This window comes from Danio rerio, chromosome 4 (genome assembly GCF_049306965.1).
Source record: "Danio rerio strain Tuebingen ecotype United States chromosome 4, GRCz12tu, whole genome shotgun sequence".
Taxonomy (NCBI): domain Eukaryota; kingdom Metazoa; phylum Chordata; class Actinopteri; order Cypriniformes; family Danionidae; genus Danio; species Danio rerio.
In genome coordinates, this window is record NC_133179.1 from 35414157 (window position 1) to 35428339 (window position 14183).

The 14183-nt window shown below is 41.1% G+C and overlaps 1 protein-coding gene and 6 non-coding genes across 7 annotated transcripts; 2 read left to right on the forward strand and 5 right to left on the reverse strand.

Moving 5' to 3' along the window:
• Positions 1-285: 285 nt before the first annotated feature.
• LOC137494122 (5S ribosomal RNA) lies at positions 286-404 on the forward strand. Its single transcript, XR_011014097.1, has one exon. It is a non-coding gene; the product is annotated as a 5S ribosomal RNA (ribosomal RNA).
• A 6818-nt stretch (positions 405-7222) lies between these two features.
• On the forward strand, positions 7223-7296 carry trnan-guu (transfer RNA asparagine (anticodon GUU)). Its single transcript has one exon. It is a non-coding gene; the product is annotated as a tRNA-Asn (tRNA).
• Positions 7297-7921: 625 nt separating this feature from the next.
• Positions 7922-10883, reverse strand: LOC137491211 (uncharacterized). The gene is made up of 2 exons (XM_068220337.2): positions 10426-10883; positions 7922-10344 (listed from the first exon to the last, which is right to left on the reverse strand). Exons 1-2 carry the CDS (start codon positions 10670-10672, stop codon positions 9386-9388), a joined length of 1206 nt encoding a protein of 401 aa, XP_068076438.1. The 5' UTR covers positions 10673-10883; the 3' UTR covers positions 7922-9385.
• Positions 10884-12501: 1618 nt separating this feature from the next.
• trnas-aga (transfer RNA serine (anticodon AGA)) lies at positions 12502-12582 on the reverse strand. Its single transcript has one exon. It is a non-coding gene; the product is annotated as a tRNA-Ser (tRNA).
• Positions 12583-13282: 700 nt separating this feature from the next.
• trnah-gug (transfer RNA histidin (anticodon GUG)) lies at positions 13283-13354 on the reverse strand. Its single transcript has one exon. It is a non-coding gene; the product is annotated as a tRNA-His (tRNA).
• A 177-nt stretch (positions 13355-13531) lies between these two features.
• On the reverse strand, positions 13532-13613 carry trnas-uga (transfer RNA serine (anticodon UGA)). Its single transcript has one exon. It is a non-coding gene; the product is annotated as a tRNA-Ser (tRNA).
• Positions 13614-13731: 118 nt separating this feature from the next.
• On the reverse strand, positions 13732-13804 carry trnak-uuu (transfer RNA lysine (anticodon UUU)). The gene has a single exon. It is a non-coding gene; the product is annotated as a tRNA-Lys (tRNA).
• Positions 13805-14183: the final 379 nt, after the last annotated feature.

Below are 14183 nucleotides of genomic sequence, written 5' to 3' on the forward strand. Positions count from 1 at the left end.
AAAAAAAAAGAAATGCCCGATCTCATCTGAATTCGGAAGTAAAGCAGGGTCGGGCCTGGTTAGTACTTGGATGGGAGACTGCCTGGGAATACCAGGTGCTGTATGCTTTTGGAAGTCCTTCATTTGGCAGCTGATAGACTTCCCCGTGTCACAGCTTCGCTGGCATTTTTTTTTTTCACCTTCAAGGGCATTGTTTCTGTCGGTGCTGTGTCGAAGCCAGCTGAGCTGCGCTCGGTCCCTGGTGCTGCGCCTGTTTTAAATAGCCAACTCTTGACAGCCTCTCTCGCTTACGGCCATACCACCTTGGAAATGTCCAATCTCATCTGAACTCGGAAGTAAAGCAGGGTTGGGCCTGGTTAGTACTTGGATGGGAGACCGCCTGGGAATACCAGGTGCTATAAGCTTTTCGAAGTCCTTCTTTTGTGTTACAACCTCTTTAATGTTAGTCTAGGGTAAAGGTAATAACATTTAAAAGGTGTGGTACTGTTACAAGATGATGGGTAAAAGTAAAAGACAAAAACAACAAAACTGCCAACAAAAGTGATTTAATGTACAAAAAAGTGAAATCAGAATAATGCCCAAATATGTATACAATAAGAAAAAATATTTACAATATTAAAGTAACAAATTAAACAAAGTATCAAACAAAATTAGGTCAACTTAAGAGTAAGGGGACGCTAGTGAAGCCAAATCAAAGAAATAAATATAACAAAACAATTCTAACTCATAAGCAAACCCCTTACCTCGCTAGAAACATAAAAAGAATTCTATTCTGAACTAAAACAAAACAAATACAAGTGGCATTCACTTCCTTACCTGGGGCCTGTTTCAGTAAGGAGTTTCAAACAACTCGGAGTTTAAACTTGAACTCTGAGTTGATTTACAGAGAGATTAAAAACTTTTTGGTTTCAGAATAGCTGATCTGAGTTAGATCAATCAACATTGAGTAGACCAACTCAGAGGCTGTTTCTCAATTCCAAGAACGCAGAGAATGGACTTGCGTTCTTGTAGAGTGCGGTCTTGCCAGGTGTCCTCGGAAGAACGAACTCAGGAGACCGCGAGGGCAGAGAACGCGTCCTTTGAGAAATGGGATGCTGCGTTCTTCCTGATGGTCACGTGACCTTCACGCGTTTTAAATGGAAATTATTTAAACATAACTGCCTTCATACAAAGATTTATTGTTTCCCCCTTCTTCAAAATATATACTTTGCATAAAAACATTATAAATATACTCTGCACAATATAAATAAAACAAATTTTAATACGAATTTCATCAACCAAACACCCTTAATGTGTTTATTCCTTTAATAAGATGTTGATGTTAATGTTTACTTACACCGTTTCATTTAGGGAAACTCCTGAGGTAAATAAGTGATATCTCTGAACTTTAATAATAAATCTAAATAAAATGCTGCGCTTCCCACCTCCAGTCGCAATGACTTCTGGGACTTCCAGAGCGAGCTCGCTGCTGAAGTCTGCATTGGTGCGTCCTCGATATCAAGAACACATCCGGGAAGTTTCACGCGTCCTCCGTACTTGCGGTCTTGAGTATTGGAACTGAACTTAGGCAGCTGATGATGACGTTTCACGAGAACACGAGGACGCAAGACCGCTGAAGAACGCATATTGAGAAACAGCCATTGTTAAGCGCGCACACTGTGACTATAAAAAGACATTATCAATGGAGCGCAGATATTACGAGTGACCATGGCAACATCTTAAAAAAGAGATCACCATTTCTTTCTCCAGCTGAACTTGATCTGCTCATGCAAAGTTATAGCAAATATGAGCGTATATATTTAAAAAGAAGCAACCATCGGTGAAACAGAGACAGTTAGCCTGGGAAAACAGCTGCTCAAGTTAATGCATAATTTTTAATTTAAAGTATTTAAATATTTAAGTATAATAAAATGAGTAATGTAATGTGTGACGTTTATAAAATGTTTCTAAACTTTTATACACGTTTATCAGTTTTAATAGATTTAACAGTGTACTTGTGTCTGCCTTTTTATTGATCAAGTGATAGAGGTTGATAACATTTAGAAGGTATGCAGTACTAAAAATACTTTTTAGAAAGAATAGTAATCCCATTAATCTAGTAACAGTACATGTCAAAGGTTAAGCTAATTATTTATGAAAAAAGAACAAGCCATTCTCGTACGTGACTTTGTACTGTGTGTGACAAAAATTTAGGCAATATCTAAGTTTCCATCCAAATATATTACATAAATTTGTGCACAACTGGAATAACACCTAAAAGATGCGAATAAAGCAGTGTTATCATCCAACAAGTCAAAGAGAACACAATCGTCACTTCCTGATTAACTTGCGCCAAAAATCAACAGTAAAAACAGAATTTACTGTGGTAGAAGAAGCTGCGGCAATAATTGTTTATTTAATAAATGTACTTGCACCTCAGAAGACAATGCTGACACACAATGAACACGTGGGGGCGTTTGAAGCCATCTTGACATGCTCCAGACGCTCTGAGGTAATTAATAATATACAATAATACTGAAACAGTAAATGCATTTTAGAATGACTAAAACAACATTTAAGATGTTCTGCAGTGTGCTCAGTCTGCTGGTTTGTCCATTCACACACATTTTCATCATCATCTCTAACAAACCTTTTTTTAATGTACATGCTGTAATTTGTTAAGTGTTTCCTTCGTAGTTCATGCGCATCTTTTCTAATCAAATAAAAGTTTAACCTACTCAGTTATGCACATGTTTTATTATGCGTATTTTCAAAAGTTATGTAAATCATGACGTTTCAGCTCTTCGGCAGCTGCTGCAGAGATCAACCTATCTCTGTCTATTCTATCTAGTTACACATGTCTCTCTATATACAAATACACTTGTTAAACTTTTCATCTGCACCAAGACTCACGACAACTTCATCCTATGCTGTTTCTTTAACCTGCAAATGTTTATTTTACACATTTTATAGATCAAATAGTACTGTATGCTTTTTAAGCAAACTTATATGAGAAGCATCTACAGTCAGAAGACAATCGCCTGTGATGTCATGTCATTTGTTTTTTTGATTGTCAGGTTGCTGTAGACCTAGTTATAATCATATTTATACAATATAGTTATAAAGATATTTATACATGATCAAACTAGTGTTACTTTCTCCGCTTCAGTGATGTCCAGCGGCAGAATAACAGCTCGTTAATTCATGCTCGTGCAGATGATGAGACAGACAAAAGTAACCAATGCATGCCATTCTTTTACTTATTTTCGTGTTGTCAGATTCACAGTGCAAACAGCTCCCGGTAGGAATAACTCGAGTGAACATAAAACAAAGCTCATGCCTCGCTCTGACGCGCTGCTGCTGCGTGCGGTATGAAAGCTTTAATCTGTTAACATGGACGCCGAAAACACACGCGCTGCTCACCCTCTGCTCACGCGCCGCTGACGCTTGCGGTGTGAAACAGGCGTTATGTAGAGATTATATAATGACAAATTAACAACCTTTTTTCCCGATTTTTTCTAAACAGGTTGCTGAAGGTGTGAGGCTGGCCGGATTAACTTGACAGTCAATATAGGGGTGTAAAACGGCCTGGAGCTAGGCCCAGGCCGAAAGGGGGATAAAACACCAAAAGGGGATATCTGACTAATTGGAGTGTGTAAGCATATATTGGTGTGGGAGCTGAACACGCTGCAACACCAATGCATGAGGCCAACTGTATATTAGATACAGGGCAACACAAAAAGGGGAACCGAAAACCACATTAAATTCTAAAATAGAAAGAGAAAATAAGACTGATTTACTAGCAGATGACAATCTGACAGAAAGTGTGTGATTAAGTGTGTATGGATGTTTCCCAGAGATGGGTTACAGCTAGAAGGGCATACGCTGTGTAAAACATATGATGAATAAGTTGGCGATTCATTCCACTATGGTGGCCCCAGATTAATAAAGGAACTAAGCCTTAAAGAAAATGAATGAATGAATGAATTAATTGGACAAATTAGATTGGAGAAAATTTAGGAAAAATTAAATAAATAATTACATTTTAAAATTATTTTATTTTACACACGTTAGTTTTTTTAAAAGTTTTTTTTTATTATTTTTATTCTTTTATTTTAGACAGAATTTTTTTTATCTTTTATGAGAAGACATTCTTTATGTTTTTTTATTATATTTTAGTTTAAGAAATTTTTATGCTTTTTATCTTTTATTTTAAAACATTTGTATGGTTTTTTCGTAATCTTTTATTTCAAGACATTTTAAGATTATTTTATTTTAAACACATCATTATGAGTTTAAGATTCTTTTATTTGAAGAGGATTTTAAGATTCTTTTATTTGAACACATTTTTGAAGAGCCATTGTTGTTTTTAAATCTTTCATTTAAAGACACTTTAAGATTTTTATTTTAAGCCATTGTGGTTTTTGAACCTTTTATTTGAAGAGATTCTTAAGATTTTTATTTTATTTTAATCACATTATTGTGTTTTTGATTTTCCCATTTTAAGACATTGAGGAAAAAAAAAAAAGGAATCTAGTTTAAATATGTTTGAATTTTGGTTTTAATCATTTGATGACGAGTTTGAGTTGTTAGTTTAATAACATTGTTTAAGTTCGATTAAGTACGATTAAGTTCTGAATCTTTCATTTCAATAATTGTTGAGTTGAATCCTACTTTGAAGTTGTTGATTTTTCATCCTAAATCTCAATTGTAATTTTTGTGCTGTAATAAATTTAAAATGTTGAAATTCAGTTTGAACTATTCAGGGGGGTTATAATTTTGTATTAGTGAATTTCTAATTCCAATCACATGTGTTTTCACAGGTGTTAATCTTTGATCGTAATTATACAGTGGGATTTTTTATTAGAGCATATCTTTATGGGTGTGGATTTCATTTTAATCAGATTTTTATTTTTTATGTTGGAGTTTTTAAATTTTGTTTACATTTTTATTATTGTCATTCTTATTCTAATTTTGTTGGGGAAGAAGAAGAAAAAAAATACCTTTATTAATAAAGTGTATAAGAATGGAAAATTTTAATGATTGGTTAATTGGAAGTTAATAAGAGTGCTGGGAGTAATAAGCCTAAATATAGCAAATAAAATCCTTATTAAAAGAAGATATCGGAGTGACTTCAAGAGGGAAGAGACTGCACCACTGAAGAGGAGAACCAAGAGTGTAGAAATTATAAACTGAATCTAAAAAAGTTAAAGAAATTTAGTTGAAAGGGGTTATAGGCATCATCTAACATAATGAATGAGCACTATGATGTTAACGATTGTTTTGAATAAGAGGTAAAACAAAGATTTAGGCAAAGGCCTGCAGTAATGACAATGGGACATTTTTGTGGGGATTTGATTATCTGTTTTTGTTTTTGTCTGCTCCAGAGAGGAGCAGAAAAGGGGAATTGTTGGAGAAAATGAATTTATTTTTATTACTTTTGTGTTTTTTTTATTAGGAAAATGTTTAGACTAACAACAGATTAATCAATCTTTTCTATTGTATTATAAAACATCTTGACCAGACAAACTTCCTCTTTTTTACTGTGCTGCATACTTTTTAGAAGAACTGCTGACAAGTGGAAAAAGCAGAATAAGAATAAATTTATGTTTGTTCCAGAACTATAGTCTAGACATGTCACAAGTTGTCATGATGCTTGTAGAAGTGTGAAATATATTAAAGATGCACGGAAGTGTTCAGTTCTGGTATGCAGAGAAAGGTTGCAGAAAGAGGAAGTAATGTCCAGGGGTTACAAAGGGCCAAGGGACTGCAGAATGACTGATAAGTGACGTTAAACCAAAACTCCACCTGTTATGGTCAGTTGTGTAAATATGCTGGAGTCAGGAAATGTATGTTAGTTGCAAACATCTTGAATGTAATTCTTGTATTGCATTGGGGTAACGTAACCCAGAGCTCTGTCATCGAATTATTCATTTGTATCTAATAAATTACTAATATTTTTAGCATTGAAGAAAACCCTCTCCAGACCTTTTCTTATTGAACACGCATGGAATTGGCAAGATATTCCAACAGTAGAGCATGAGACTCTTAATCTCAGAGTCCTGGGTTCGAGCCCCATGTTGGGCATTTCTGTTACTTTTCTCTCTCTCTCTCAGCAAACTTACATTAGGGTTCATATAGCAGACCTTTTGAGACAAAGTTACGCCTTCTACCACTGTAGGTGACCTTTCCCTAAGTCTATGTAGGGAAGGTATTACTGTAAACGGTGTCTAGCTCTTGAAAAAGCTCCTCATCCACCCGGCTAGCTCAGTCGTTAGAGCATGAGACTCTTAATCTCAGAGTCCTGGGTTAGATCCCCACGTTGGGCATTTCTGTTGCCTCTCTCTCAGCAAACTTTCATTAGGGTTCATGTAGCAGACCTTTTGAAACAAAGTTCCGCCTATCTACCACTGTAGGTGACCTCTTACTAAGTGTCTGTGGCGCAATAGGTAAGCGCGTTTGACTGTTAACTGAGAGGTTGGTGGTTCAAGCCCACCCAGGGATGAATTAGGCATTTTGCTGCCTTGCAACTGCTAACACGTACACTGGGCATATATCCAGGGCCACATTCTGTCCAGCGTTACAAGATGAAATCAGGATTTAGCAGAAGATTGTCATGGGTAGGGAAGGTATTACTGTAAACGGTGTCTAGTTCTAGAAAGAGCTCCTCATTAGCTCAGCTAGTTCAGTCCGTAGAGCATGAGACCCTTAATCTCAGGGTCGTGGGTTCGAGCCCCACGTTGGGCGTTTCTGTTACTTTGCCAAATTCGACCTTTTGAAACAAAGTTCCGCCTATCTACCACTGAAGGTGACCAGTTACTAAGTCTCTGTGGCGCAATCGGTTAGTGCGTTCGGCTATTAACTGAAAGGTGTGAGGTTCAAGCCTACCCAGAGACGAATTCTGCATTTTGCTGCCTTGCAACTGCTAACACGTGCACTGGGCATATATCCAGGGCCACATTCTGTCCAGCGTTACAAGATGAAATCAGGATTTAGCAGAAGATTGTCACGGGTAGGGAAGGTATTACTGTAAACGGTGCCTAGTTCTTGAAAAGGCTGCTCATCAGGTCGGCTAGTTCAGTCAGTAGAGCATGAGACCCTTAATCTCAGGGTCGTGGGTTCGAGCCCCACGTTGGGCATTTCTGTTGCCTCTTTCTCTCAGCAAACTTTCATTAGGGTTCCTATAGCAGACCTTTTGAAACAAAGTTCCGCCTTTCTACCATTGTAGGTGACCTCCTGCTAAGTCTCTGTGGCGCAATCGGTTAGCGTGTTCGGCTGTTAACTGAAAGGTTGGTGGTTCAAGCCCACCCAGGGACGAATTAGGCATTTTGCTGCCTTGCAAATGCTAACACGTGCACTGGACATAGATCCTGGGCCACATTCTGTCCAGCGTTACAAGATGAAATAAGGATTTAGCAGAATATTCTCACGGGTAGGCAAGGTATTATTGTAAATGGTGTCTAGCTCTTGAAAAAGCTCCTCATCCACCCGGCTAGCTCAGTCGTTAGAGCATGAGACTCTTAATCTCAGAGTCCTGGGTTAGATCCCCACGGTGGGCATTTCTGTTGCCTCTCTCTCTCAGCAAACTTTCATTAGGGTTCATATAGCAGACCTTTTGAGACAAAGTTCCGCCTTTCTACCACTGTAGGTGACCTTTCTCTAAGTCTCTGTGGCGCTATCGGTTAGCGCGTTTGGCTGTTAACTGATAGGTACTGAAAATGGTGTCTAGCTCTTGAAAGAGCTTCTCATCAGCCCGGCTAGCTCAGTCGGTAGAGCATGAGACTCTTACATTTACATTTAGTCATTTAGCAGACGCTTTTATCCAAAGCGACTTACAAATGAGGACAAGGAAGCATTTTACACAACTATAAGAGCAACAATGAATAAGTGCTATAGGCAAGTTTCAGGTCTGTAAAGTGTAAGAAGGAAAGTATTAGTAGTATTTTATTTATTTATTAATTTTTTTGTACAGTTAGTGTGATATCTAGAGAGGCAATTGCAGATTAGGAAGTGAAGTGGAGACTAAATAGTTGAGTTTTTAGTCGTTTCTTGAAAATAGCGAGTGACTCTGCTGTTCTGATGCAGTTAGGGTTCATTCCACCAACTGGGCAGATTGAGCGTGAGCGTTCGCGAAAGTGATTTCTTCCCTCATTGGGATGGAACCACGAGGCGACGTTTATTCACAGAACGCATGTTTCTGGAGGGCACATAGATCTGCAGAAGTGAGAGCAGATAAGGAGCAAGGCCAGAAGTCACTTTGTAGGCAAACATTAGAGCTTTGAATTTGATGCGAGCAGCAACTGGCAGCCAGTGCAAACGGATGAGCAGCGGAGTGACATGTGCACGTTTAGGTTCATTGAAGACCACTCGTGCTGCTGCGTTCTGGAGCAGTTGAAGAGGCTTGATAGAGTTAGCTGGAAGCCCAGCTAGTAGAGAGTTGCAGTAATCCAGTTTGGAGAGAACAAGAGCTTGAACAAGGAGTTGAGCTGCATGTTCAGATAAGTAGGGTCAGATCTTTCTGATGTTATAGAGTGCGAATCTGCACGATCGAGCAGTTATGGAAATGTGGTCAGAGAAGTTTAGTTGGTCATCAATCGTTACTCCAAGGCTTTTCACCATTTTGGATGCAGTAATGGTTGCCCCATCCATCTGGATTAAATAGTTATGGTCTAGAGTCGGGTCGGCAGAAACTACAAGCATTTCCGTTTTTGCGAGGTTCAGCTGAAGATGATGATCTTTCATCCAGTGTGAAATATCCAACAGGCAGGCTGAGATGCGAGCTGGAAGCGAGGGATCATCAGGATGAAAAGAGAGGAATAGCTGGGTATCTTCAGCATAGCAGTGGTAGGAGAATCCATGTCTCTGGATGACTGGTCCTAGAGATGACGTGTAGATGGAGAAGAGAAGTCGCCCAAGAACAGAGCCTTGAGGTACCCCAGTGTTTAGATGCTGTAGGTTGGACACCTCTCCCCTCCAAGACACCCTGAATGACCTGTCAGAGAGGTAAGATCTGAACCATTGTATAACAGTGCCCGCAACGCCCAGTGACTCGAGGGTAGATAGCAGGATCTGGTGGTTGACAGTGTCAAAAGCAGCTGACAAGTCCAGCAAAATGAGGACTGATGATTTTGAGACTGCTTTAGCCAGTCTGAGATCCTCCACGACCGAGAGCAGGGCAGTCTCAGTTGAGTGGCCTTTCTTAAAGCCGGATTGCTTGTTGTCCATGAGATAGTTTTGAGTAAGAAAGTCCAGGACTTGATTGAACACTACTTTCTCCAGAATCTTGGCCAAGAATGGAAGCAGGGATACTGGTCTATAGTTTTCAAGTAGCGTATGGTCCAGGTTGGGTTTCTTTAGCAGTGGGGTTACCCTAGTCTGCTTAAATGAAGTGGGGAATAAACCAGAGTCAAGAGATGTGTTGATTATGTGAGTCAGTCGGTATGACTGCAGGAGAGATGGCTTGCAAGAGATGAGAGGGAATGGGATCGAGTGGACAGGGGGTTGCATGGCTAGATAGCACGAGTTTGGACACCTCCGACTCAGAGAGCTGAGAAAAAGAGGTGAGTGTGTGTGGTGTTGGTGGTGTATCTTGCGTGTTTGTTGTAGGTGCAGCAAATTGAGCACTGATTTTTGCAGTTTTGGTGCAAAAGAATGTAGCAAAGTCATCAGTAGTAAGTGTGGAGGATGCGGGTGGAGGAGGAGGATAGAGGAGGGAGGAAAATGTTTTAAAAAGTAGGCGAGGATTTGTGGCATTGTTGATTTTCAGACGGTAATATGTCTGCTTTGCAGAAGTAACCTCAGCTGAGAAAGAGGACAGAAGAGTTTGGTATGTTAAGAGCTGTGCAGGATTTTTAGTTTTCCGCCAAATTCTCTCTGCAGCCCGAAGTTTTGAGCGATGCTCACGGAGAGCATCCGAGAGCCAGGGTGCAGGAGGACTGGCACGGGCTGGCCTGGATGCAAGAGGACATAATCGGTCTAGACATGATGCTAGTGTGGAGCAGAGTGTATCAGTGGCACTGTTCGAATCAAGTGCAGAGAGTTTGCAAGATGGAGGAAGAGAGTCTGAAACAATGGTGGATAGTCTATTGGGTGAGAGAGATCGTAGGTTTCTGCGAAAGGTAACCAGTGTTGGAGTGTGTGGCGGCTCAGGAGTAATGTGGATGTTGAGAGACAGAAGGAAATGATCCGATATTTGTAGTGGAGTTACTATTGTTTGATCAGCGAAGCAGTGTCGTGTGTAAATAAGGTCTAGCTGATTACCTGATTTGTGGGTAGCAGAGGTAGGTGCTCTTTTTAGGTCAAAAGAGGCAAGCAGAGTCTGAAAGTCTGCAGCTTGCGGTTTGTCAACGTAAATGTTGAAGTCACCTAGCACCAACAAGGGAGTGTCAATATTAGAAAAAGATGAGAGAAGAACATCCAGTTCATCTAAGAAGTGACCTAATTTACCTGGCGGGCGGTAGATGACAACCACATTTATGTAGAAGGGGTGGATAATGGTGACTGCATGGAATTCAAAGGAGCTGATTGTTGGCAGGGACGTTATCAGAGTAAATTTCCATTCTTTGGAAATTAGTAGTCCAGTCCCACCCCCTCTCCCTGTGTGACGAGGAGTGTGGGAAAAAGAGAAATTAGCAGAAAGAGTAGCATGTGTAGCAGTGTCCTCCGGCCTTAACCAGGTCTCAGTTAGAGCCATGAGATTATAGTCAGAATATGTAGCTATGGAGGTAATAAAATCTGCCTTGTTAACAGCTGATTGACAATTCCAGAGGCCCACGGAGAGAGAGAGTTGTGAAATAGCAGATACATGTATTGAACGAAGGTTGTGAGGATTACGCCTGCAGCGTACCTCCCGTGTTTTGCGAGTGTTAGTAACAACAGGAATTAGAAACACATAATAAAAGTGCACTGACAACAAAAGATAAAGTAAAACAAGAAAGTAAAGTACTCAAGTGCTTTGTCGGTGTCTTTGCTCGGTGGAGTCGCGCAGGTAGAGTCGATGGTCTTTACACTCGCAGGTAGAGTCGATGGTCTTTACACTCGTCGGCAGGTAGAGTCGATGGTCTTTACACTCGCAGGTAGAGTCGATGGTCTTTACACTCGCAGGTAGAGTCGATGGTCTTTACACTCGTCGGTCTTCACACGAGGCGGTCTTCACACGAGGCTGCCGCGACCGCTGCCGCGGTGAACTAGTTGTTTATATAACCCCAAAGCACTAGCTGATTGAATTCAGCTGGACACGCCTCCCGAGTTAAAACAAGGGCTGAAACTGAGGCGGATGACGCGAAACCATCTGCGTTCGCTACACAAGCTCTTATAGTAACCAAGGAAACAGTGGCTAAACACTTCTAGTATGATACACAACTGAAAGCAAGTTTAAATGTCCTACAACTTTGCACAAACAGCTGAAAACAAGTCCTCAAACCATACACAACAACTGAAACAAGTCTTAAATGTACTTACAGGCTGCTGGTCTCGATGTTAAAGTGCTTCTCCTGCCGACTAAGCTAGCGTGCTCACTATATAGTGGTTACCTGGCGTTTGGACACGCCTCCCGAGTCAAAACAAGGGCCGAAACTGAGGCGGAAGACGCGAAACCGTCCGCGTTCGCTACACAAGCTCTTATAGTAACCAAGGACACAGTGGTTAAACACTTCTAGTATGATACACAACTGAAAGCAAGTTTAAATGTCCTACAACTTTGCACAAACAGCTAAAAACAAGTCCTCAAACCATACACAACAACTGAAACAAGTCTTAAATGTACTTACAGGCTGCTGGTCTCGATGTTAAAGTGCTTCTCCTGCCAACTAAGCTAGCGTGCTCACTATATAGTGGTTACCTGGCGTTTGGACACGCCTCCCGAGTCAAAACAAGGGCCGAAACTGAGGCGGACGACGCGAAACCGGCCGCGTTCGCTACACAAGCTCTTATAGTAACCAAGGACACAGTGGCTAAACACTTCTAGTATGATACACAACTGAAAGCAAGTTTAAATGTCCTACAACTTTGCACAAACAGCTGAAAACAAGTCCTCAAACCATACACAACAACTGAAACAAGTCTTAAATGTACTTACAGGCTGCTGGTCTCGATGTTAAAGTGCTTCTCCTGCCGACTAAGCTAGCGTTTTTCTCTTATATCATATCCCTAGTCTTCCACACTTTAGGAAACGTAAACATTCAGGACGTGCCATTAGCACAGCCTGCACTAAAAGAAGGCTGGAGATAACGGATGGCAACACAGAGTGCGACACCAATGTCACCTTGAAAAACCTGCCGTGACGCAGATTCGAAGCGGGGTTGCTGCGGCCACAACGCAGAGTATTAATCACTATACAATCACAGCGAGCTACGAAACAGCCGTTGTGGCCTATGTGTGGTATGTTCCTGCCTGTTGTAAGCCTCTTTCTCTTCAGTGAGAAGACTCTGTTGTTTTTCTCCTCCTACCAGCACAACACTTTTCCCAAGAAACAATAGAAATGCAAACAATTGACGACTGCTGCAATTTTAAAAAGGGGGAGGACATAATCGGCAGGATTCGAACCTGCGCGGGGAGCCCCAATGGATTTCTAGTCCATCGCCTTAACCACTCGGCCACGACTACAAGACTGACTGTTCTGCCATTTCTTTATGCCTAGTACACATATTGTGCATCCAGATGAAACTTTCATCGAACGATAGCTCAACGGCAAAAGCTGTGGCTCCACAAAATTAGCGTCATACGCCCGAACAGTGACTTGAACCCTGGACCCTCAGCATAAAAGTCTGATGCTCTACCGACTGAGCTATCCGGGCTACACAACAGTAATTTATAAGTAGGCAAGGTTTGGGTTGTGGTCGGCGCAGACCTTTACAATACACTAAAGTTTACCGTGAGATGGGGTTTTAAGCTTATGGTTGGTGTGGATGTTGCTAAAACACGACAGGTTACTTTGAGGTTGGGTTTATGGTTTTTGTAGGTGTAGACATCAGTACAACACAATATTTTGAACTTCATGTCATGTAGGAGACATTAAATAGTTCAATGATAACTGCAGAATGTCTTTCTGCTGTTGTGGCAATGAATGGACACTCAACAATTGAAAAGATTCCTTCCATGCCTTAGTAGCGTGACTTGATCAGTACTTATCTACACAGCATGCTGGCATCAAAGATCCTATTTCTCTTATATCATATCCCTAGTCTTCCACACTTTAGGAAACGTAAACATTCAGGACGTGCCATTAGCACAGCCTGCACTAAAAGAAGGCTGGAGATAACGGATGGCAACACAGAGTGCGACACCAATGTCACCTTGAAAAACCTGCCGTGACCCGGATTCGAACCGGGGTTGCTGCGGCCACAACGCAGAGTACTAACCACTATACGATCACGGCGAGCTATGAAACAGCCGTTGAGACCTATGTGTGGTATGTTCCTCCCTGTGATAAGCCCCTTTCTCTTCAGTGAGAACACTCTGTTGTTTTTCTCCTCGTACCAGCACAACGCTTTTCCCAAGAAACAATGGAAATGCAAACAATTGACGACTGCTGCAATTTTAAAAAGGGGGAGGACGTAGTCGGCAGGATTCGAACCTGCGCGGGGAGACCCCAATGGATTTCAAGTCCATCGCCTTAACCACTCGGCCACGACTACAAGACTGTCTGTACCGCCATTTCTTTATGCCTAGTACACATATTGTGCATCCGGATGAAACTTTCATCAAGCGATAGCTCAACGGCAAAAGCTGTGGCTCCACAAAATGAGAGTCACACGCCCGAACAGGGACTTGAACCCTGGACCCTCAGATTAAAAGTCTGATGCTCTACCGACTGAGCTATCCGGGCTCCACAACAGTAATTTACAAGTAAGCAAGGTTTGGGTTGTGGTCGGCCCAGACCTTTACAGTACACTAAAGTTTACCGTGAGATGGGGTTTTAACCTTATGGTTGGTGTGGAGGTTGCTAAAACACGACAGGTTACTTTGAGGTTGGGTTTATGGTTTTTGTAGGTGTAGACATCAGTACAACACAATAGTTTGGACTTCATGTCATGTAGGAGACATTAAATAGATCAATGATAACTGCAGAATGTCTTTCTGCTGTTGTGGCAATGAATGGACACTCAACAATTGAAAAGATTCCTTCCATGCCTTAGAAGCGTGACTTGATCAGTACTTATCTACACAGCATGCTGGCATCAAAGATCCTATTTCTCTTATATCAT

Coding starts and splice junctions, on each gene's coding strand:
- LOC137491211 (XM_068220337.2), bottom strand. CDS start 10,672: ATGGCTCTAACTGAGACCTGGTTAAGGCCGGAGGACACTGCTACACAT. Junction 10,345..10,425: donor TGTCATCTACCGCCCGCCAG/GTAAATTAGGTC, acceptor TGTTGGTGCTAG/GTGACTTCAACATTTACGTT.